Here is a 21,972-nt window from a genome sequence, read left to right as displayed (position 1 = left end):
TAATTCAAGAGTTGCAGTTTAATGGTGGGAAATGTTTCTTATACAATTCAGTGTTGTTGCCAACTGCAGCTGACTCTCTTGAGTCCATGGTCCAAATTGCAACAAAGCAACTCAATACAATTTAAGTTCAGACCATAAATCTTCTCCTTATACAAGCGAAAATCATGCCAGAGAATGGACATGGCAATTGACAAAGTCAAGCACCACTTTACAGCTAAAAGTAATAAGAAAGAAAAAAAACTTGAAAAGTTCAAATTCAGCTAAATTCCATCTTATTCTTATTCTCTAATCTACTTTATACCTGTTGCTGAAACTCCGGTATTACATTATAATAGACCGGACCCTTCTTTTTATTAAATTCTGTTGATGGAGGCGATGTAGATGTAGACCTCACGAATCAAAGGAAAATCGGCCTATATGCTCCGAACGATCTGTAGCTTCCTGATTGAATAATAATAATCAATGCACAAGGTTAATGACTACATTAGCAAAAGGACGTATTAGTATTAAGAAGATCAGGATTTGTTTCATTTACCATAAACAACTTACTAAGAGGTGTACTGTGATTAGCTACATAAAAAAATTAAAAACCGTGCACCAAATTGCCAAGGTGGCAGCATTGGTGATGCATGTAAATCAGCTGAGAAACTTATGTTGATCCTTCCAACACATGTATTTATTAAGTCACCTACTGGAGCTGCTTCCAAAAACCAAAAATCAAGAGTCACCAGTTTGCTTAATCATCTCGAAAGAACCATAATGTGCAAAGTCTGAAACTTCTCCACACAATTATATGTGCAGGGATTCCACCAGGAAGACAAAAGCCTACCTTCCAAGTGAGACCTTTCCGAGGTATTGCCCATTGAACCAACTCAAACTGCACCACAGTGATGAATTACAGTGAGTATTGCAACAAACAAGCAAGGATGCAATACGTCATAAATAATTACCCGGAGGGAACTGCGATGCTTATCTGAGATCTGCAAGGCATCTTAACACCCATGTCATTCCTGGCCATACTTGCATAAATATATAATTTTAAAACTCTAGCACATAATTAATCATCATGTTTATTTAACAAAGCTAGAGCTTTCTATATGAAGTGTGGATCTAGGAAAGAGACACCAGTATCTCTTTCCAAGAGGTTTAGCTGCAATGTGTTTCTTCAAGTTCCATGTAACTGCAATTCAGTAAAACAGAGATAGAGAGATGAAAGCGAGTACATTACAAGACCCATGGAATTCTTCATATGCATTTGGTTATATTTGCACGCATGCATGTAAAGACATTGCTAACTCATATATCGGTAATATCCTAGAGTTGGAAAATGACTCACCGAGGAAATCACCTAAAAGATCATTTACGGGCCACGTCAACCTGAAGCACTGAGCTTCATCTCCATTCTGAAACATGACGAGGATCAAGAAGTTCATTCCAGTCTGGAACTTAAGGAAGAAAATAAGCTAATTTATTTCATAGAAATGGTTAAGAATAAAACTTGATAGAAAGGAAAATAGAGAAAACATTAAATGCGGCTAAACTTTGACTCCAAGAAGTGAATATCCTCATTATCACACCTAACAATGTGATCCCTCGTATAACACAAGATACTTTTATTACTCGAGTCTCCAGGCAATAAGCCATAATGTCTTCAATGCATCCTGAGAAAAATAGCAGATATTGTCCAAGCTACAGTCTAGTCTCACCTTTTGACTGGCAATCATTGCAAAGCCCAACTGAGACAGCTAAAGTAATCACTTGATGATAACTCTTCCCATGAATAGTGAGTGGAACTTGGCAGGAAATGTCAATGTGCAAGGCAATCATCAACAGAAGCACTAAATAAGCAAGCTTCCTCCATAATGTTCTCCAACAGATGACTGAAGATTTGAGTTTACAGGGAAACAAGTTAGACATGTAGCCATGTCTAAGAAGTCAGAAAAGACCAGACCAGTGCATATAACATAAAGGCAATAAGAAGGCTCGGGTGCCAGAATTGGCAAAAGAGTGTGAGTAAAAGTGGGACCTCCTTTTGTAATCTAAATAATGAGATTGAAGATATAAGGACTAAGGTTGGTTTTCAATTGACAGATAGGTGAAGGCTGTTGTTACACACCCAATTTTCCTAAGCATGAAACTTTGCCTGTCTACTAACACAGCCAAAAGATATAATATTACATCAGAACATAAATTTCAGATGCTGGCAATCATACAATATCTTTATTCACAATGTCCATACTATAACACAGCCACAATGAGCACTCCACAAATGCTAGATAGCACCCATTTGGGAATTTTGAAGTTAATAGGAAAATGGATATGCTGACCTGAAGGTATGGAATGACAATATTGTACACTTGCAAGAAGAATTTTGAAATTTTTGTAAACCTGAGGCAGCAATGAAGCTTTAATTAAGTTATTCATTGAAACAAACCTGCAAAATTTAAATAAGAAAATTCCAAGAAAAAAAAACAGAGAAAAAGTTTTATGCGTCCAGGTAGGCACATGTGTGTGCGCGCAAAAGGGAGAGTCTAAATAAGGTATTGGTACATACCTTCTAAGGAGACGGAAACAAACGTAAATCTCTTCGATATCAAATTCTATCTTTAGGTTAATATACTGCTTGAGAAGTTCACAGAAACAATAAGCAGCTTCATCATCCCAACTATCATCATTTTCAATTGGATGATTTATAGATTCAGAAATTGTACTTTGCAGAACAGAAGATAAATTGTCAGCTGAACCCAATTTGTCATACATCTCAGCTAAACTGTTTAGAATCAAGCAATTGCTAACTTTGAACTTGTCAACCCACCGTGGGGGATTTCCTATCCATAGATCATTATTCAGAACAGAGGCAACAGGCATAGTTTGATTCTCAGTGATCCCTAATAATTCTTGAGGATTTTTTGTAAGAGGAACCATGGATGAATTTGAAGTTAACTCTAGTCTCCTGTGTGCAGGCAGCAGTCCAAGAATGTCAGCTTTCAATTCGTCAGGCAATTGTTGTAACACTGAGGTATCAACCTGACTTAGAGATGAAGGCATTAAATCAGTGTTTCCAAGGCCCAGTGTATGAGTGGACCCATCATTAGAACTAAAACCAGAACTAGGTGCTGCTAACAGTATTTCCTCAGCCGTATGCTGCTGTTCCTGGCAAGATGTGCAAAAGTTTATTGTGATGCGAGCCAAAAGTAGAGATGAATAACGCTTGAAAATTGAAACAATCAAATAGTCTTCTGTATATAGACAAAGGAAATAAATGATCTTTTAAGTGGTAGATCAAACTAGAGAAGAAAAATACCAATTAAAAGGCCAATGCAGAACAGACAGATAAGGAAAGATAATACCTTGTTTTCCACCAATATCGTTTTTGGGGGAATAAAGTTGGATGCAAGAGGTCCCTCATCATAACCTTTCGCACCTAAGCAGGAAATTCCATGAGACCTTAGTAGAATATTATTGCGTCAGCTATATGGTAAGGGTAGTTACCTTCTTCTTGTCCATGAGAAGGAATGGATGAAGAACCCCTGCCATTTTCGCTTTTGCCTTTATTTTGAGCAATGAAATCTACTAACTTCCCTCCATAAATATCATTTAGTTCTGAAACAAGTTCTGGTGGAAGACTCTCAATAACACCCATATCAAGATCAAAAAGGCGCGGTGGAGCTGGAACATGATTGAAAGAAGCTTCACCGTTAGAAAAATTATTGTTCATTTCAGCAGAACCTCCAGTCTGGTGAGGAAATAAGTTACCTGAGGTGCTTTGTAACCCAGGATCTGAAAATAAAGCCAAAAACAGAAGCAGTGCAATTCAAATTCATTTCAATGAAATCAACAGATCAAGAAAAATAAACACTACATAAAGTTTATCATAGCATGGGCCCCTTTTTGCATGATTATATAGAGAGAAGTGCTGCTTTAAAGTTTCAGCAAGCATGTCACAAACCGTCACCCCACAAGTAGGAAGTACTTAACAAAGTTTTTAGCTTTCCTATCCCAAACTCCACTTCTTTATACTTACATGAATATCATTTTTAGAAATAATTATAAAATTTTGGAACTTCTAAAAACAAGCTTGTTCAGTATATAGAAATCACCAGGCAAGAATCTAAGTAACTTACCTGAATCAGCTCTTCTAGTGGATATGCTGTTGATACTATGCCGTTCTTCTGTCATTGTTGAGGCAGAGGTGAGCCATGACCTTAAAGAATTTCTTTCAAGCCCTTGAAACCAAGAAAATTAACATTCAATTTGAGTATCATAAGTCATAACCATGACAGAGGGCAAAAGTAGAAAGAATAATTTCCTTCACATGTAAGCACCTATAGGCAAAATAAGTAAGGCAAGCATTTTACATTGTGTAAATGGCAATCTAAAATAAATACTGCTGGAGTAAAGTACTTTCAAAACTATATAGTAGGTACCTCTAGAAATGTCAGCATTTTCGAGCTTGGATACTTGCAATCCAACACCACGAATCTCCTTCACATCTATGTGAATAATCAAGAAGGTTAGCATTAGTTCAACCTTGGAAAACTTATTTAGAAAGTACACAAAAAGAACTGGAAAAAAAAATCTAAACATTAAATGCACTCCAAAAGGAAAGAGACATTGAACCACTAAAACAATCAAAGAAGAGAAGTAATCATGCTAATTAAGTATGAGGCCCAAAATGATCAAAATCAGCTCTCGACCCATTTATTTATGGAATTCCTATTTCCAAAGACTAACTAGGGAGAACTAGGAGAATTTTCAGATGTGGGAATTCTTGGTAATATCTAAAGGAGTTCCACAGGTAGGGAGGGAAGAGAGTTCCACAGCTAAGCTTAATTCCTTTACTAAAGAATAGACTAAAAGCTTATCCTCAATATTAAGAACCTATTCCCTTACAGTTTTAAAAAGAATAAAATAAATAAATAAATAATAAGAAGGGAAAGAATCTAGGGGAATGATTGAGAAGCTAATCCTTCCTGCAGTCATTAAATCTTTTCATTTTCTGGCTTACCTAAGTTGAAAGACCCAAAGAGCTGCTTCGCAATTCTTTGAAGGACATCCACGTCATCAGTAGCAACCGGAACCTATCATGTCATTAACATCCTATATAACGGACTCTAACTGAAAAATGCTTGTGTAGCAAAAAGATGTAGCATGGCTCATAGTTACCGTCATTGAGTGGCTCAGGTTCTCACAGTCTCCGCAACCCATATACTTTGTAGGCTCCCCAGCATCTTTTCTTCTCTTCTTTATCTAGATAAATATAAATCAAATCCACACACCATAATTAGCTAATCCCAAAAAAAAAAAAGGAACTGCCCTAAAAGAAGCAAAACTGCTGAGAAAATCAAGGAGGAGATGTACCAAAAGAGACGTTGTCAATTCAACTTACTTATGCAAATATAAAATAATCACAAAAAGATCAGTTGGGGGGATGAGGCAATACCTTAAGGGTAAAGGTCCGACCATGCACTCCACATCCCTGCAAGCGTAGTGAAACCTCCTTGCAAAGGTTTAATAGGAAATGCTGACTCTGAGTAATCAGTTATCAGTTCTTAAGCCATTCAGTTTTGAAATATAATAAGCAACAATAAACAGCAAAAACAAGCTTCTATATTCACAGGAGTACTAACATCTTGCAAATTCCTGAACCTCACACCCCAATTTACTTCAGCACCTATAGACTTGCTTTCCTGTATATCATCATCTATCAGAAATGCTCAGAGAATGGTGAATGTACAGCACAAGAGAAGCATATTCAAAACGGAATAATGACAACAAAAATATGCAGTCAGTCTTAGCCATCTTCTATGCCAAACCTGAATCACTCCAACCAGCCGGTTATCTATTCCTCTGCTATAGTTCCAAAGCATTTCTCCAGTTTTCTTGCCAAAATCCTTATGAAGAGAATCCTAATAATTCCATGAAAATATATTGAGTCAAAACACTAGAGGATCTCCTTATGGTTATTCACTTTTAATGTGCAAAATCATTCTCTATAAGTTAGAAAATTCAATTTGTGAAGCAAATAGCAAATCCCACAAGCTCTTTCTAGTTCGGACATGAATGCAAAAGTGATCAAATAAGAGCAGACATTGCAAAAGTATCAACAGATATATCCCTAAGACATTCCTCACATAAAAGAAGAAAATCACGCTTTTACTTATTCTGACCTTAGAAATCAGGCGCAACTGTCCACAAGTTCGAACATTTTTCTTCTTCAGCTTCTCCTCTAAAACATGCCCTATTCCCGGAAGTGTCTTAATCGAAAGCTCATTCAAATACTCATCCACCTAAGATAGTACTTTATTTAGTAAAATAAAACAGAATATATATGATTTCATTAATATTCACATAGGTGTTATATTTACAGTTTTAGATACAATTAAATGTGCAGATTGTCTAAGTTACCTTTACATCTCACTCGGTCAGAATTTTAAGATGGATTATAAGTACTTAAATAAAAGGATTAAATACTATTTACCCTCCGTGATTTGGTCTAATATATGATTCGGTCCCTGTATTTTTTCTATTATATTAAAATCCCCTTGAGTTCTAATAAAACTAACTACTATCCCCTTTCGTGTTAGCCAAATGACTAAACTGGTAATTTAATATTACAATTTGATCCTTGAATTTATTATCAAGTATCAAATTCGTCCAAAATAAATTTTATTATCAAATTAGAGTAAAATCTTATTTTTAGCACAAGTTAATTTTAGTGTCTAATTAAAATAATAAATTTTACTTGTTTATATCTTTTATTTCTTTTAGTATTAATCTAATTTTAAGAAAATTTAAACGTATTAAATATTTATTTTTTGTTTAATATATTAAATTACTATGTAGTTTAATTTTAAATTTTTAAATAAAATAAATAGTTACAAGTTATTATTTTCACAAAATTTTACTCGTATTAATCTCATTTGAATAGTTGATAAAAATTTTCATTTTTAACATACAAGATTAACATGATCTCTTCATTGACAGTGAATTTGTTAACTTGGTGTTTAGATTATTTCACTAGATTAAGACATGATTGTTTAATTTAATTTTTACTTTTTATATAGTTTAACTATAATATATTCAAAAATAACAATAGAATGATATTTTTTAACTAGAAATGTTTGTTTTATATTAATAACTAAAATTAAATTATATAGTAATTTAATAATATTATTGTAAATATAAGTAGTTTTAAAATGTTTAAATTGCTTGAATTAAATTGTATTAAAAACAAAATATTAGAGCAAGAAAAAGAATATTAAATTTATTATCTTAATTAGACTTGGACTAACACGGAAAGGGATTGTAGTTAGTTTTATTAAATTCTAGGGGATTTTAATGTAATAGAAAAAATGCGGGGACTGGCTCATATATTAGGCCAAACCATAGGGATTAAATAGTATTTAACCCTAAATAAAATATATTGCAGTGAAAATGTGTAACAAGGTCACAACAAACAATGTTCTATCAAAATATATGTATTCATTGTACAAAATGGAAAGCAATGAAAAACATAGGATTTCCTCCGTACCAATCCCCCAGAATTAAGGGTATCATTCATAAGATTGCATGAAATTAAAAAAAAAAAAACCTCCCTTTGACATTTTCCTTCCCTCCCTATATATTCATCTAAAACAAACTCTCACTGCTTTCAATTTATCCTCCTTCCACTTTTATGCCAAAATGAAAATAGAACTAAGATTGCAAATAAAATGACCACACGACGGCATTGTAGTAAGTGGAAGAGACATAAGCGACCAGATGAAACCCAGAAAAGAAGGTTTACATAGGATGAGAAATTGAACAAGATCCACATCCTAGGTCCACAAATTCAAAAGATGACCCTTAATATAGAAAGGAGGAAAATCAGACAGACAGACACCTCCCAACTGTAGCTATAGCGAACTAAAAGCAAAAAGAATAGATAAACAAGTGCCCGTGTCAGATCTCATCGACCAATTATGTGGCCACTATGAAATAATGTACACTGAATCCCAAAGAAAACAGGCTCATTATTCATAAATGTTAGTAAATGCAAATTTCAGTCATAGGAAGCAAAAATAATGTACCCCAATGCAGTAATCCCTAAGCATACCTTTTCTGGTCGGATATAGCATTGACCATCAGGTTTAGCAGTTCTAGTGGCAAGGCGAGACAAGAGCATATTCCTAGCTATTCCAGCACTTGCAGTGCAGCCTGTAGTCTCAAAAATTTCTTTTCTTATTGTTGATGCTAAAACCTCAGGATCTCCTCCTGAAAAATCTGTGATATCTAGAAAGGCTTCGTCACAGCTTACTGCCTGTGATCAAATCAGCAGAAATATCAACAAGAGTGCAGCTAAGAACAATATATGAATTGACAGAATGAGTTTCCATGGCTAGACCTGTACTTTGTTGCAGTGCTTGTGTAAGACATTATAAAACTGATCAGCTACCTGCAGATTAGGCAACATTTTATAGGACAGTCCAAAGGAGAATTATCCACATTTGCCCCTTTAATGCTTAAATTATGAACTACCTCTTCGTAAGCTTGAAAATTGTATGGAAAAATGATAAGCTGTGGACAAAGAGCTTTAGCGTCTCTAACAAAAATTCCAGCCTTAATGCCTGGAGAACAAAATAGTGTACTTGAATATAATATGCACACACTACAAAAAGGTTAAATTCTGAAGACAAAGATTAGTCAGAAAAGAACCAACCATATGCTCGAGCAGGATAATTTGCAGATGAAATTTCAGCAGTTCCTTTTGGGTTGTCGGAATGGCATACAGCTACTGGCTTATCATGTAACTCAGGATGGTTCCTGATGACTACAGAGACAAAAAAGCAGTCCTGCACATCATAGTAGTGTCCTTAATTCTTAAGAAAAATAAGGGAAATGACCCTCATGCAACAATTCTGATTGAAAAACTCTTTTCAATAAAAAGCTAGACTGTCATACAAAATATTCAGAAGACCTTGTATCATGTCAATGACAATACCATGTCAACATGCATGATGACCGTCTTGTGAGAATTATCAGAAGCATCAATAGTCAAGCTTCTGCACCTAAAATCACTGGATAGACGGGGAAAGCGCTTGCGGTACCGATTTCTCCAAGTCCCTATAAAGTGCAGCCTTGAACTCTGCAGAAACCAAAAGTCAGTCAGCACACCCAAAACCAGTACCACCATTAGACCAAACAGTAACCTTGGGACTAGGAAAAATTATCAAAAGTTCAGAAAAATATAAAAGCAATCAATAGCCAATAAAAGTGGCTAGCACATAGAACTACAAAGTTAGGGCATAAAGTTTATCAGTAAGTACCTTAAAGTAGTTCTCCACAAAATTGGGATCCTCAAGAGTTGAATGACGTGGATTAGAAGGCCTAGCAATTGCTGGAGTTGGTGTGCTTTCAATGCTGTGATCACGGGGACTAGACTGAAGTTCATGATATACGTTGTTTTCACCTTCTGTGTTACTTGGTTCTTCAATCCTCAGCTCTGAAGATTTTGAACTCCTGCTACTTGTTTCCTCAATCTCACAATCAGGGTAATCAAACTGTCCATCTATTGGCTTTCCATATTTCACAGGATCATTCACTTCAGGTAAGTTAGTATCCTGCGATGTGCCACCCTTCAAAGACGGGTCCAACATTACTTGAAAAGCCTCAATGTTCAAATCATCCTCAGAAGCTGCTTTGTTTTTCATGCAAAAGAATGCTGACAACTTTGGCTGGTTATTGGCAAGCTGCTCAAGTTGGTAAGGAACCCCTAGAACCAAGATAGAATAAATTAGGCCTCATTATTTAGCTTAGTGAATTTGCTTTTTGATACTGTATTTTAAAATAGAAAAAAGCGAAAATCCAAGTTAACCAAACAGATCCTTTAATGATATAAGTCATCCTCCCAGTAATCCACAACAGAGGAGCAATGCATCACAAATTTGAAACCTTTTGTATACTACAAGTCTATAACCATTCATTCATAGTTTCTTTCATCTACTAACATTTTAGTAAGCTCTCTATTGTTCATCCAACATAACTACATCCTCTTTCACTAGAATTCCAAAATCAACAAACCTCGTGAACTTACAACTCAAAAGTTTGTTAGCAGCAACAGAATCCAAAATCCATGCAGGTCTGACAACTGGCAGCCCACCACTGAAAGACCTGCATTAGAATTACCAGCAATGAAATCAAAACAGAATGCCAAATCTATCAATTCAGAGAAAAGAACTGACAAGCCGTTAGTACCAACCTCAGGTTCTTGATTTTGCTATCAGGAAGGTTACTGCAAATGATATGTGTAACACGGTGTCTAGAAAAGTAATTCTCAAATCTCCCACCGTACTTCAACATGTAGCCTCGTAGTTCCTAAGAACATACTTAAGAAATGTCAGTCAAGCAGCATTTTTAAAAAACACTCTCTCGATGGCAATAAATTGAAATAAAAAATTAACAATAAAAGTAATTGTAAATTACTACTGAACCTGGCTTGAAGGACTTGTAAAACCATCAACAAAGATTGAGACTCCATTAAATATCAAACCATCACCATTAGAAGAATTCGAAGCCGCGGCATTGAACTGGTTCTGAAGTTTCCTATTCTTTACTACCATATAACTACACCCCAAAAACAAATTCATCAAATTCAAATAAATCAGAATTTCAAAATTCCATTAAATTGAAAAAGGAAAAGGACAGACAGAGGACCTGCTGAAATCGGAGAAAGGAGAGCTGCGAAAGGAGGAGCGAGAGGAGGAGACAGAATTGGAGCCCCAAGCCATCCCTAGAGTTTTCTGTTTGCTACTTTTGCTCTTCTTGTTGCTTGTATTTGTAGAATTCAGATTGTTGAGGCTTCTCTTTGATTTTTGGCCTGAATTAGCTGATCGAGAAGAATCGTGACTCATTTTCGTGAGAGAGAAGGAGAGGGAAGAAAGTGTGCAAAAGAAGGAAGATTGCGGCTCCGTTGTTTTAAAATGAAGGGGCAAAACTAACCTTTTCATTTATATTTGTATTTTAGCGACGTTACTTCTTAGTCTTTTATCGTCGCTAGAACTATTGTGTTTGCTGTGTCGTCGTTGTGTTATTATATCGCTGTACCTCAGCAGACATGTCAGCTTCTCTGCCCGGTTTTTTTTTTTTTTTTTTGTTAAAACAAATAGTTTAAGGACTAATTGTTTATGACATTAAATTTTCTATTTTTCTTTTTAACAAAACTGTGATGTTTGAAAAAATTATAGATACTCATCACAGCCACGCGATAAAGGACATCGTTTTATACGATTTTATTGTATTTTTTAACAAAAATAATTATATTTTTAGTGGCTAAATTTATCAAAAAATGACAAATAATTAAATTTTAAAATTAACAATTTTCTTTCTATTATCCGTGTTTTTAATTTGTTTTCTTCATAAATTGACTCAAATCCTGCTCATAGTAAGAGAATCTTAAGAGAATTACTGAGATTAAGTCCGTGTAATATTCCATTTTTTCTTATTCATTCAACACTTAATTATAAAGTAATAAATTATTAGAAACACACAAAGGAGGCTCTAATTGTTGGTCCTACAACAAAATTTCTTATTATCTGGTAGAATTTGCATCGTTAGGACTCCTTATTAGAATTAGATTAGTTATGCTAGTTTGGTTCGTATCATAAATCTATCCACATTAGAGAGAAATCATATTGCTTTCAATCAATTCAAGTAGAAATGAGCGCATTTTGATATTTGTGAGGCATATAATAAAATAACTTAGGTAGGAGTTTTCCATAAGAAAAAGAACTACAAACTAAATATGAATAAATAAATAAATAAATATTAATAAGTTATATTTTTAATTAAATACTGATCCTAATTCTAAAAGATAACAGATTAATTATATTATAATATTGTATTAACTAATAAGTAGTTTTCGAATCACATAATGATATTAATTCTATCTTAAAAAATAATAAATTAATTATATATTAATATTATATTAACTAATAAATTAGTTTTCTAATTAGATAAAAATTCTAATTTTAGAAAATAACATCTTAACTTATATTTTTAATGTTATATTTAATTATAAATTAAAAAATAATTCTTTTTTGAATTTGCGTTTTATTTTATTTGAAAAATGTTGAAATACCTAATCGTATACTTAATATATACAATATATATACTTTTTTCTCTTCAATTTATACTGAATATATACTTTTTTTTTTTTACTTTGTAGTAATTTATCTTATTTTTTTAGATGTGATATTCTCAAACACATTTCTAGATCTTTAAATCAGAAAAATACTTTTTAGATTTATTTATTTATTATTAATTTTATAAAATCAAACAAAATGCAATAACATTTTACAAAAAAATTTATTATTTATTAAAAGTATACTTAAACATATAGGATATCCAACCAAATCAGGTATTTTTTTATAAATAAAATTTTATTTTAGGATATCTTTATAAATAAAATTTCATTTCTTGATATATTTTGTTGTCAAAACCTTTTGCAGGTACTTTTATTATTATTTTATGTTTTATGGCATTTACGAAAGAAATCCTATTTAGACATCATATTGGACCCATTCATTTTTAATGGGTTTGTTTAATTTTTATTTAGCCTCATCTACACGCATATATAACAAGGGCTATTAGCATAAAATCTAGAAATATTTAATTAATTTGTACATACATATCTAGCTAATATACAACTTAAAATAATTTAATTAGTTCGAATTGAACCGAACTTATTTGATTTAATATTCTTTTGTGTAGTCTCTATTTATATGAATATACATGAGAGCATCCTTAATGATTAAAGAACACAATTTTTATAATAAATAGTACCTTAAAGAATATTGAAATATAAATTAGTACAATATTTTATTTAAATTTAATTGATTTTTTTATATTTTATATTTTATTTTTCTTTGTATAAGTATTAATGATTTTATTTCTCCTTTGTTTTTTTATTTTTAGTACGACAGATAAATTTTATTGATATTTAGCCAAAACGCAATAGGTTTTAGAATTAGGATCGACCAAACTGCTAGCAAATGTTGACACGTGGAGAATTTTGCTACAGCATTAAAGAGAAATGATTGCGTTGATATTTAGCCAAATCTTATAGGTTTGAGGGTTAGGATCAACCAAAAATGCTAGTGAATGGAAACTGTAGTTAAAAGATATGGCGGTCATAAAATTGAAATCTGGAAGAACAAATTCAGTGAATGGATTTCTTGTTTATATAGTGTGATTAGTTTGGTGGGAGAATCAAGGAGGAAGGAGGGTTACATCTGTTTCCATGAAAATTATTGTACCTGCTACTCATTTTTTCTAATGACATTTTCAACCGAGAAGAACAACTTTGTATAAGACTGTGTTCTTGCTAATGCATTAAGTTTAGTTTTTTGACACACCCTTTCCCCTCCTAATCAGTTAGCTGCAAGGCTTGCTGCTGTGTTGAGAACATGTGTCAATATTAGTGTTCTGACGAGCAACTAGCACTATTACGTGTGAATCTCTAAGATGTGTGCATGGAAGGTGATTCTTGACCTTGAAGATGATAATTCTTATGAGTTCTAGTTGTATGCTATAATCCAAGATTTTGGTTGACTGATAGTGTTTCTTTATTAGATTTGGGTTTTCTGCATATCTGATGTTGCACATAATGGATTGAAGAAGAAAAATTTGAATCGATGTAGATAACTTGATGGATAGGTGGAGGCAGATGGAAGTTAGGGGGAAATGGAACCCTGCTATGGATCTTTTTCTCTTGGTCCCATATTTTTTATTCATTCTGCTGTTGATTTATTGAATCACTAGATTTTAGCACCAATTCTGAAACTTGGTTGTTTCTCAAATACGATTCTTCTTTGTTAGTTCATCACTATTGTTCTTTGTTTGAGGCATTTGTATGGTTTTTAGGAGTGATCCAAACTGCAGCACTGAACATGTTATGTTTAGTAGAAAATGGAAGAACATAAATCAAAATAGCAAAAAAAGTTTTCGTATTACTCCATTAGGTTCTATATGTCTTCCCCAAATTGGCACAAAACGTACATGGCCACACCTGCACATATTTGGAAGAATTATCAATAGGACCAAGCACAATTCTACATTCTTCTCGTGTATGCACTAATATTATTCTGCACTGGTGCATTAGCGTAAACTGTCTGCAACTAAAACTTGTCCCTTTTTATGTTGTCTAAATAAAAAGATGTTATTTTGTTGGACTAATACAATCACCAATCTCCTTACTGATGGTGTATACTTCTTATATAAAGTGTGAGAAATCCATATTATCTCTTCTCCAGGTTTGTAACGTAGATGTTCTTTTGTTGATTTAGGCTTAGCAACTAATCTGTGAAAAATCCGGTCTTGTATCTCATTGATGGTTTCAATTTATGGGTTTATTTTCGTTTCCGTAAATCAACAAAGTTTCCATCCTGTGCCTAGTTTCACCTTCACTAACTGTTTATTTGCCATACGTCCAATGTATTCTGGTTTTATCAAGATGACTGTATGGTGTGACCTAGACTCAAGGCACCCATTACTTTTTGGGTCATAAACAATGCCTTCTTTCTTCCTATGTGGACAGTGGAGTTGATTGTTGATTTTGATGCACTATTTAGTAATAAACCGGTAATTGTTCACACATTGATAAACAAACATTATATTGGTCCTGCAGGAACAATAATTCAAGAAAATTGTGATACAAGTTCACAGAGTATGAGGATTAATGCATTGATAATGCTGGAAGATTTCCTGGGAGCAATTTGTTCAAGAATGGGGATTTTGCTTGCTGTTAGCATTACATAGCAATATATTAAGACATTTGAGAAGCAGAAAGCCAGTAAAACTTGGCTTCTTTATCTTCCAAGTTCAGTAGCCTGTTTTAGGATATGGTAGATGGTCCTAATGGTTCAATAGCAGCTTTGGTGAAAGCATCAATGGGCAACATCTTGTTATCCCACCCGATGGCTTCTGGAGCAGGCTCTAAGCATAGTCCAGTGAGCTCCAGCCTGATAAAACAAATTTTGAGCTCTCTTTTTTTCTCCCAACTTTTCATTATATATATATACACCCTCACTTTGTTTAGCAATATAATCGCCATATGTACTGACTTGTCAAGGAGTTGCTCTAAAAATTAATTTGGTCATACCTGTGAGGTGGCTTTCTGCATGGCATAGAAATTCAGGCAGCCATGTGAAAGTTTGGAATTATTTTTAGAACTTTTCTATTTAAGAGTTTTTTTTTTTTTTAATAGAAACACTGATGTTATCAAATCACCTTAAAATAATTAAAAAAGAATATTTTGCTATCAGTTTCTTGTTAATTATACCATTGGTCTCAAGTAAAGCAAAAGCCCAAACTGGGAGAATCCGAATGGAAAACCATGCAAAAACGACATGACGTTTAAAGTTAGACCAAAAAAAGCCAGTTAATCCACATCGGTTATTTGTCGGTCTTTAGAAGTCTTTATATGAATTAGGGCAAACAGACACCGTTGTCCCTTCGGGGACATCCGATAAAATTGGAACGATACAGAGAAGATTAGCATGGCCCCTGCGCAAGGATGACACGCACAAATCGAGAAATGGTCCAAATTTTTTTGTTCCTGAAAATTTGATTTTTTTTTTTAAATTTTAATTTACCTGTGTAAAGTTGTTGATTTTCACAGTTGATGAAACTCTAAGACTTGTGCGGATTATTGGGTTTCAATTCAAGAAAGAATGCCCATAAGTAATTTGGTTGCAGATACTGTATGGAAAAGTGTCGAGTTAACTCGTTCAGGTTCTTTCTTTTTACTCTGTCTCTCTAAAAAGTCTCAATCTTTTGCTATTTTCGGTTGAGTTGTTATTAAATCTGTTAACAATTACCTCTTGGTGGCAGTGACTGATGATCAGCTGTCAATGTGAGTGTATCTTTAATTGGTTTTGTTGTTGGGTAATTTGATTTTGATATTATTGTTGTTACTGTTAATTGTTAGCTTGCATTTCTTGTTTGGTAAAAACTTTGAGAGAGCCACTAGGATAGTCGACCAAAGAGGTGTTAAGAGGATATCTGGTGAACCCAGTGGACGTTGTATCTTTCAGGTTCATTTCTAGTCTTTTTACCTGTATTTTATTTTACCTTAGAATGGATGTTTACAGTTTGTAACTTTTGGCTGCACTGTGAACTAATATGGTATGAATTCCAGATTTCAATTCAGCTTAAAATGGATAATAGATATGGAGAATTTGGCTGTTTTAGTGTTGCTGTAGTATTAAAGAGGAATTATTGAAAAGTTCTGTTTATATTTAGCCGGACCTAATAGTTTTTAGGGTTAGGATCAACCAAACTGCCAGTAGATTTGGTAAATAAAAGTGTAGTTGCAAAAATATGGCATTCGTAAAGATTTAAGAGCAGATTCACTAATTAATTTCTTGTTTATGTGGCGTTGTTAGGTGGTGGGAGAATCAAGGAGGAAGGAGGATTACTTCTGTTTCCCTGAACATTATTGTGCCTGTTACTCATTTTTTTATGACACTGTCAACAGAGGAGAACAACTCTGTGTAAGATTGTATTCTTGCTAATGCATTAGAGTTAGTTTTTTGATGCCTCTTCTTCTAAGGATTTTCCACACCTTTTTTTCTCTCCTAGTGTAAGCATCAATTAGCTGCAAGGCTTGCATCTGTGTTGGGGACATGTGTCGATGTTGCAGTGTCTGATGAGGAGCTAGCACTATTACTTGTGAAACTCTAACATGTGCAGAGATGGAAGATGAACTTTGACATTGAAGATGAAGACTAGTGTAAGTTACATTTGTCATAGCTGAAATCCTATTTCATTCTTGTTGTTTACTAGTGAAATGCTACACTTTTGCAATATTCAGTTCTTCTGGTTCTATATATAGCCTAAAATTCAAAGGATTTTGGTTGCTTGATAATGTTTCTCTAGTAGGATTTGGATCTCTAACTTCTTAATGAATTTCCCAACTGTAACTTTCGTTTTAAATTCTCCATGTAAAACTCAGCCAAATTCTGCAAGTTTGTATTATTGCTGATTCACCCACTATTCAAATTAATTGTCCCAAGAATTTTCCCATAAGCCATCTCTGAATATGTGCATCATATTTCAGAATTCTCCACCTTCTTTCATTAATTATTTTAGTTCTCTTTTTTTATTTTTAGATGCTCAAATTAGTTTTATTTTTAACGATTTTCTATTTTATAACAACTAAAGTGCCGTTAAAATAAAAAATATAAGACTAGTATTATTGTATTCCTAGGTTTCCTTTCTATTTATTAGCCTTAAATAACATCCATTTTCTTATTTTCATCATAAGAAACTGATGAATGATGAATAAAAAAAATTGAAATCAAAATAGAAATCAAAAGCTCATTAGTCCTTACGAGTAAAAGAACCTAACCAGATCAGTCTTTTATCTACCCTATATTCTTAAATTTATCAATTTTTTTTATCAATAGAAATAGAGTAGTAACATTAAAAGAGGCTCAAACGGATTATCAGTTGTTAAATCATTTAACCTTAGTTATGAAATAGTTTTCTTCAGGGTGTATTTCTGCTGGACCATAAACACCAGTACTATCTTGAGGTTCAATTCTCTCTAGTCATTTTGCATTAGATAACCAAGTCCAGGTTAGGATTGTGTCTATGGAGGAAATTATGTCAAAAGTATGAAACCCTGACAGCCATCGCATCAAGGACTAATTCTTTGAGGTTTCAGTTTACTGATCCATGAAACGAAAGATGTATTTCATGGTTTTTCGCCCTTGCATGGTATCCAAGTTACCAGTGCCTTGGAGACACAGATCAATTAGCCACCATGCTGCTGCTTCCGCAACTTCAGTAGGCACCAAGTCCTTCTCAACCCACACTGGCCCCATGTTTTTCATCATATCAACTAAGCTTAATCTCTTGGCACCCTCTTAAAGCCCATAATTCTCAATCTCAAACCTCTGTCAACAGCTTTTACATGCTTCCACTTGAACGCATCCTAATATTGAACACCTTGTTCTTTGTATTTGGATCCACTGCTGTCCATGTCTGTTGCTCAGTAATCAAAATCTGCATCTGATGCATTCCCATATCCTTACAACGCAACTTGATTGCTTGAAAAGATTGAGGGAAGCCTCTTATATTTAGATATTGCTGCATAAACACATAAAACTTCCCACAGCAGTCATCAAGTCCGAGTATCAATCGTTCTCGGTCTTTGAGCTGACCATGTCAAGCCCTCCTTATGCACCTCATCAAACAATGCATTCTCAAGTGTATAATTGAAGTTAATTGCTTTAGCCCTTGGAAGATGCTCATCATGTGGAGGATCATGGTGCTTAATCTTGAGTCTACCATATTTAACAATGCTTACATCCTGTCTGCAAGTAAGTATGCTGCATCAGGGATTTCTGCTTTGAGGACATTTCTTAGCATGGCATCATTAGTGCAGTTCTCTGCTTCTGCAAGTTTACTAGCCCAAGCAACAAAAATTAAAAAGACATCACATTGGATATTTTGAAAATTAAAAAGAAAGAGTATTTGGTACATGAGAAATAACCTCTATAATTTTTAACCTTTTTCTTTTCTAACATGAATGTCCGAGACTTTACCTGATCTGTTTATGTTTCAGAATATCTTTTAACTGTATTCTTAATCAGAATTCACAGTGGGTGTTGAACTTCCATGAAACCAACAATAACAATCTCATAAATCCACTGCACTTGTAACAACGATAACAACGCATAGCATTCATTACACGAGAAATCACTAATCAGTTTTTGTTTCAAGAAACTGAAGTTCCATTTTTATCATTGAAAAGAACAAATCAAGCACAAACAGAACAAGAAGCTCGACACAATCAAGAAACTCCAATCCACTATCTTATACATCAAGGAACAATTCTTTGAGCTTTTAATTTGTCAATCCAAGAAGCAAAAGATTTATTTGAGTTTCTGAAACCCAGAAATCCATGTTCTTTGCTCTTGTTCATGGAGTCCAAGAGTGAAGCCCCTTGTAAAAGCAAATCAACAAGCCAGAATGCTGCGACTTCCTCCAATCTAGTAGGCAACAACTCTTTCTCTTTCACAATCTCATCCCACACCGGTCCCTTGTTTTTCATCATCTCAACTAGGCTTGGTCTCTTGTCATTCTCTTCCTCAAACCCATAATTCTCAATCTCAAATTGCTCAGCCAATTCCTTCCATAAATGCTTCCACTTGAACACATCCCCATTACTGCAATTGAAAGCTTCATTCTTTGCATAAGGATCCACTGCTGCCCATATCTGATGCTCTGCGATCAGATCTGCATCAGATGCATCCCAGTATCCATCCCATGCATCTCGATTGCCTGGAAAGGTTAATGGTAGCCCTTGATGCTTACATATAGCTGCATAAACGCATAAAGTTCCCACCATATTTATCAAACTACAAGGTGAGAACCCAAAAATCACTCCAGGCCTATGTATTGACCATGTCAATCCTTCTTTCTTTTGAGTTTCATCAAATAGAACATCTTCAAGTGTATAATAGAAGTTGATGTCATTAAGCCTTGGAAGATCCTCATGAAATGGAGATTCATGAGAAGGAATCTTCCAAATAGACTCAAAAGAACCCACATAGTGCTTCCTTCCTGTTTGCAAACAAACATGTTGCAAATTTTCTGCATTTGGGATTACTGCTCTCAGAACATTTCGCAACATCGTTCCATTCACTATGCAATTTTCAGCTTCTGTTGGTTCACTAGCCCAAGCTACAAAAAAGATATGCGTTGTATCTTTTAAAGTAGAAAGCTTTTCAAGGGTTTGCTCTTCATTTGAGACATCACATTGTATGTATTCAATGAGATGATCAGCCTGCCAAATTGGCCGCGGACGGCGGGCAACCCCATAAACCTTCCATGGCCCACCTGGGGTGTCTGCAAGAGGCAAGATCTCAGCCAAACTGTTGCCGACGATGCCGGTGACTCCAATAATGAGTGCCACGCTCTGGTACTTGGGTTGTGGATCATCATCTTCAACTCTTTTCTATGTCGTGATCAAATGAGATTAAAGAAAAGAACACGAAGTTAGAATCTTTATGGCAAAACAAAACAGGATTGGCGACAGAAGTTTCTGAACAAATTGAAAAGATGGATTCTCATTCTTTTTATGAAATCCTGATAGCAAATACAAGATTACAGACTAAATCTTGTAGAAATTGAAAGCATGAGGTTTTGAGTGTTTTAACTTGCCTTTGCTGCTCCAATGGCTCCTGCCCACCACCAGCTCATTGAATTGATTTGCAGAACAGAGATAAAATTGATGCGAAAAGAAAGACCAGAGTGAAGAGAGGATACTGTTTTTTCTTTTCTTACCAATAATGAAATTAATTCATTAACTTAGGAGGGTTTACAAAAGATCAGCCGATGGATTTAAGAAGTATCCAGGAGAGTAAGGAAGAAATTGGAGCTTTACTGATCCAATCAGCCACCCTCTACAAATGAGAATTTACAAGCTTTAAGTCTCCCACAAGTAGTGAATATCCTCTGTAATGGATCTAATTCCCAAAAGAGGCACCTCTCTCTTTGTGATTGTTACAGCTAGCTACAATCACTGAGGAAAGAGAGGATACTGTTAATGGTCATATTAGTTCTCGCACGCGATGATATTTTTATAAGGTGGGCCTATATATCTAATCTTGAGGCCATTAAATACTTTGTTTTTTCTCTTAGAAAATTTTATTTCATAAATAAATGCCTGGTTTATTTGCAGCATCACTGTCACAAATTTCCTCCACTTCCTAACCCACCCCAATTTAATTGAGAGAAATTTAAAAGCTGATGTCATGCCTCCTCAAGAGTAGCTCAAAGTTTATGAGGCAAGAAGAAGTTTGGATTTGTAACTGCTCTGCTGAGCTATCAAGTTTGTTGCAAATTAGTTTTATTAGCTGTCAATTCTGTTATAACTGTTTTGGATGTAATTCTTGTGTGATGAAAGTAAATGAAAAAAATATATAAATCTGTAAAAGGATCAGTATGGATTATTAAAAAGATTTATAATACAAATTAGCTTGCTCGTTACAAACTATTTTCTCTCTAATTTCTCTCTATTCTTCTACCTATCTTCTTCTTCTTCTTCTTCTTCTTCTATTTTGGTAATTGTTACTCGTTCTTCTGTTCTTCAACTCTCTGTATTTTTCTATTTCTTCCGCTAATTGATTGTTCTTCACCATTGAAGATCTGTTGTGATTTAACACCTAAAATCATAACAAGTGGTATCAGTATGGCTGATTCGGGTGGTGAAACAATTGCTTCATTGGTTAAGAAAAATCCACGAAATAAAAAAAACTCAGCTCCTATGGTGATAATCCAAGAAAATGAGGTGAATCTGGATAATATTGTCTCACACGATGATTTGGAGGCTATGAAAACTCGATTGATGGAGAAACTGACGTCCTTGTTGCACCTTCAGTCTAAAGGTAAAGATTATATACCACAGTCTGAATTTAATCTTCATAATCATCAACAGTCCAATTTTCCTCCATTAAATCATGCTTAAAATGTAAAAATACCTGTGAATAATCATAACCTACCTGGATCTAGTAATCCATAGGGTAAATCGATGCATCAAACTGAATTTGTGCACAAGAGTAATGGTATATCACCTAATCCTTATGCTAAAGATCATCTAGATTTTAGTACTCAGAATATCCAATTAGAGATGCCTAATTTTGATGGAACAAATGTGAGGGGTTGGATTAGACGATGTGAAAAATATTTTCAGGTTTATCGTGTACCTGAAGAACAAAAGATAGAACTATCTTCTTTGTTCTTTACTGACATACCAGATGTTTGGTATCAAGGTTGGATTGTTGCTAATAGATATACACGTTGGGAAGGATTTTTGGAGGACGTGTGTGTCAGATTTGGAGAAAAAATGATTTCTGCAATTGTGCAGGAATTCAATTAGCTGCAATAGACTGGATCTGTTTTGGAATACCAAGAAAAATTTGA

The 21,972-nt window shown here is 34.2% G+C and overlaps 3 protein-coding genes, 1 non-coding gene and 1 pseudogene across 25 annotated transcripts; 2 read left to right on the top strand and 3 right to left on the bottom strand.

Annotated features, from left to right (window-relative positions):
• LOC8288099 (DNA repair protein REV1) lies at positions 1–11,212 on the bottom strand. 19 transcript variants are annotated; one of them, XM_015718914.3, is made up of 28 exons: positions 10,696–11,208; positions 10,473–10,605; positions 10,241–10,356; positions 10,076–10,152; positions 9,309–9,754; positions 8,984–9,127; positions 8,702–8,834; positions 8,521–8,609; positions 8,387–8,437; positions 8,099–8,302; positions 6,171–6,290; positions 5,817–5,909; positions 5,631–5,690; positions 5,444–5,530; positions 5,167–5,250; positions 5,009–5,081; positions 4,428–4,493; positions 4,125–4,226; positions 3,757–3,780; positions 3,493–3,669; positions 3,351–3,424; positions 2,555–3,153; positions 2,328–2,434; positions 1,707–1,880; positions 951–1,445; positions 830–877; positions 536–697; positions 1–441 (listed from the first exon to the last, which is right to left on the bottom strand). In XM_015718914.3, the coding sequence occupies exons 1-25, from the start codon at positions 10,986–10,988 to the stop codon at positions 1,393–1,395; spliced, it is 3,579 nt and encodes a 1,192-aa protein (XP_015574400.2). In that variant the 5' UTR covers positions 10,989–11,208; the 3' UTR covers positions 1–441; positions 536–697; positions 830–877; positions 951–1,392. The 19 variants fall into 19 exon arrangements, with proteins under 19 accessions (XP_015574400.2, XP_015574399.2, XP_048231548.1 ...); XM_015718913.3 differs by having other exon boundaries at positions 550–697; XM_048375591.1 differs by having other exon boundaries at positions 1–697; positions 951–1,180; positions 1,337–1,445.
• Positions 11,213–15,391: 4,179 nt separating this feature from the next.
• Positions 15,392–16,889, top strand: LOC8288098 (zinc finger SWIM domain-containing protein 7). 4 transcript variants are annotated; one of them, XM_002518613.4, is made up of 6 exons: positions 15,398–15,577; positions 15,659–15,771; positions 15,871–15,892; positions 15,968–16,073; positions 16,425–16,532; positions 16,621–16,889. In XM_002518613.4, the coding sequence occupies exons 2-6, from the start codon at positions 15,711–15,713 to the stop codon at positions 16,720–16,722; spliced, it is 399 nt and encodes a 132-aa protein (XP_002518659.1). In that variant the 5' UTR covers positions 15,398–15,577; positions 15,659–15,710; the 3' UTR covers positions 16,723–16,889. The 4 variants fall into 4 exon arrangements, with proteins under 4 accessions (XP_048231522.1, XP_048231521.1, XP_015574365.1 ...); XM_048375564.1 differs by having other exon boundaries at positions 15,394–15,771; XM_015718879.3 differs by lacking the exon at positions 15,871–15,892 and having other exon boundaries at positions 15,395–15,577.
• LOC112534794 lies at positions 15,487–15,589 on the top strand. Its single transcript, XR_003079044.1, has one exon. It is a non-coding gene; the product is annotated as a U6 spliceosomal RNA (small nuclear RNA).
• Positions 16,890–17,255: 366 nt separating the features above from the next.
• On the bottom strand, positions 17,256–18,528 carry LOC112534792 (annotated as a pseudogene).
• A 173-nt stretch (positions 18,529–18,701) lies between these two features.
• Positions 18,702–20,412, bottom strand: LOC8280990 (3-oxo-Delta(4,5)-steroid 5-beta-reductase). The gene is made up of 2 exons (XM_002518611.4): positions 20,212–20,412; positions 18,702–20,005 (listed from the first exon to the last, which is right to left on the bottom strand). The coding sequence occupies exons 1-2, from the start codon at positions 20,248–20,250 to the stop codon at positions 18,869–18,871; spliced, it is 1,176 nt and encodes a 391-aa protein (XP_002518657.1). The 5' UTR covers positions 20,251–20,412; the 3' UTR covers positions 18,702–18,868.
• Between the last annotated feature and the right edge of the window lie 1,560 nt (positions 20,413–21,972).

Source organism: Ricinus communis, chromosome 6, assembly GCF_019578655.1.
Source record: "Ricinus communis isolate WT05 ecotype wild-type chromosome 6, ASM1957865v1, whole genome shotgun sequence".
NCBI lineage: Eukaryota > Viridiplantae > Streptophyta > Magnoliopsida > Malpighiales > Euphorbiaceae > Ricinus > Ricinus communis.
This window is presented reverse-complemented; position numbering and strand designations above follow the sequence as displayed.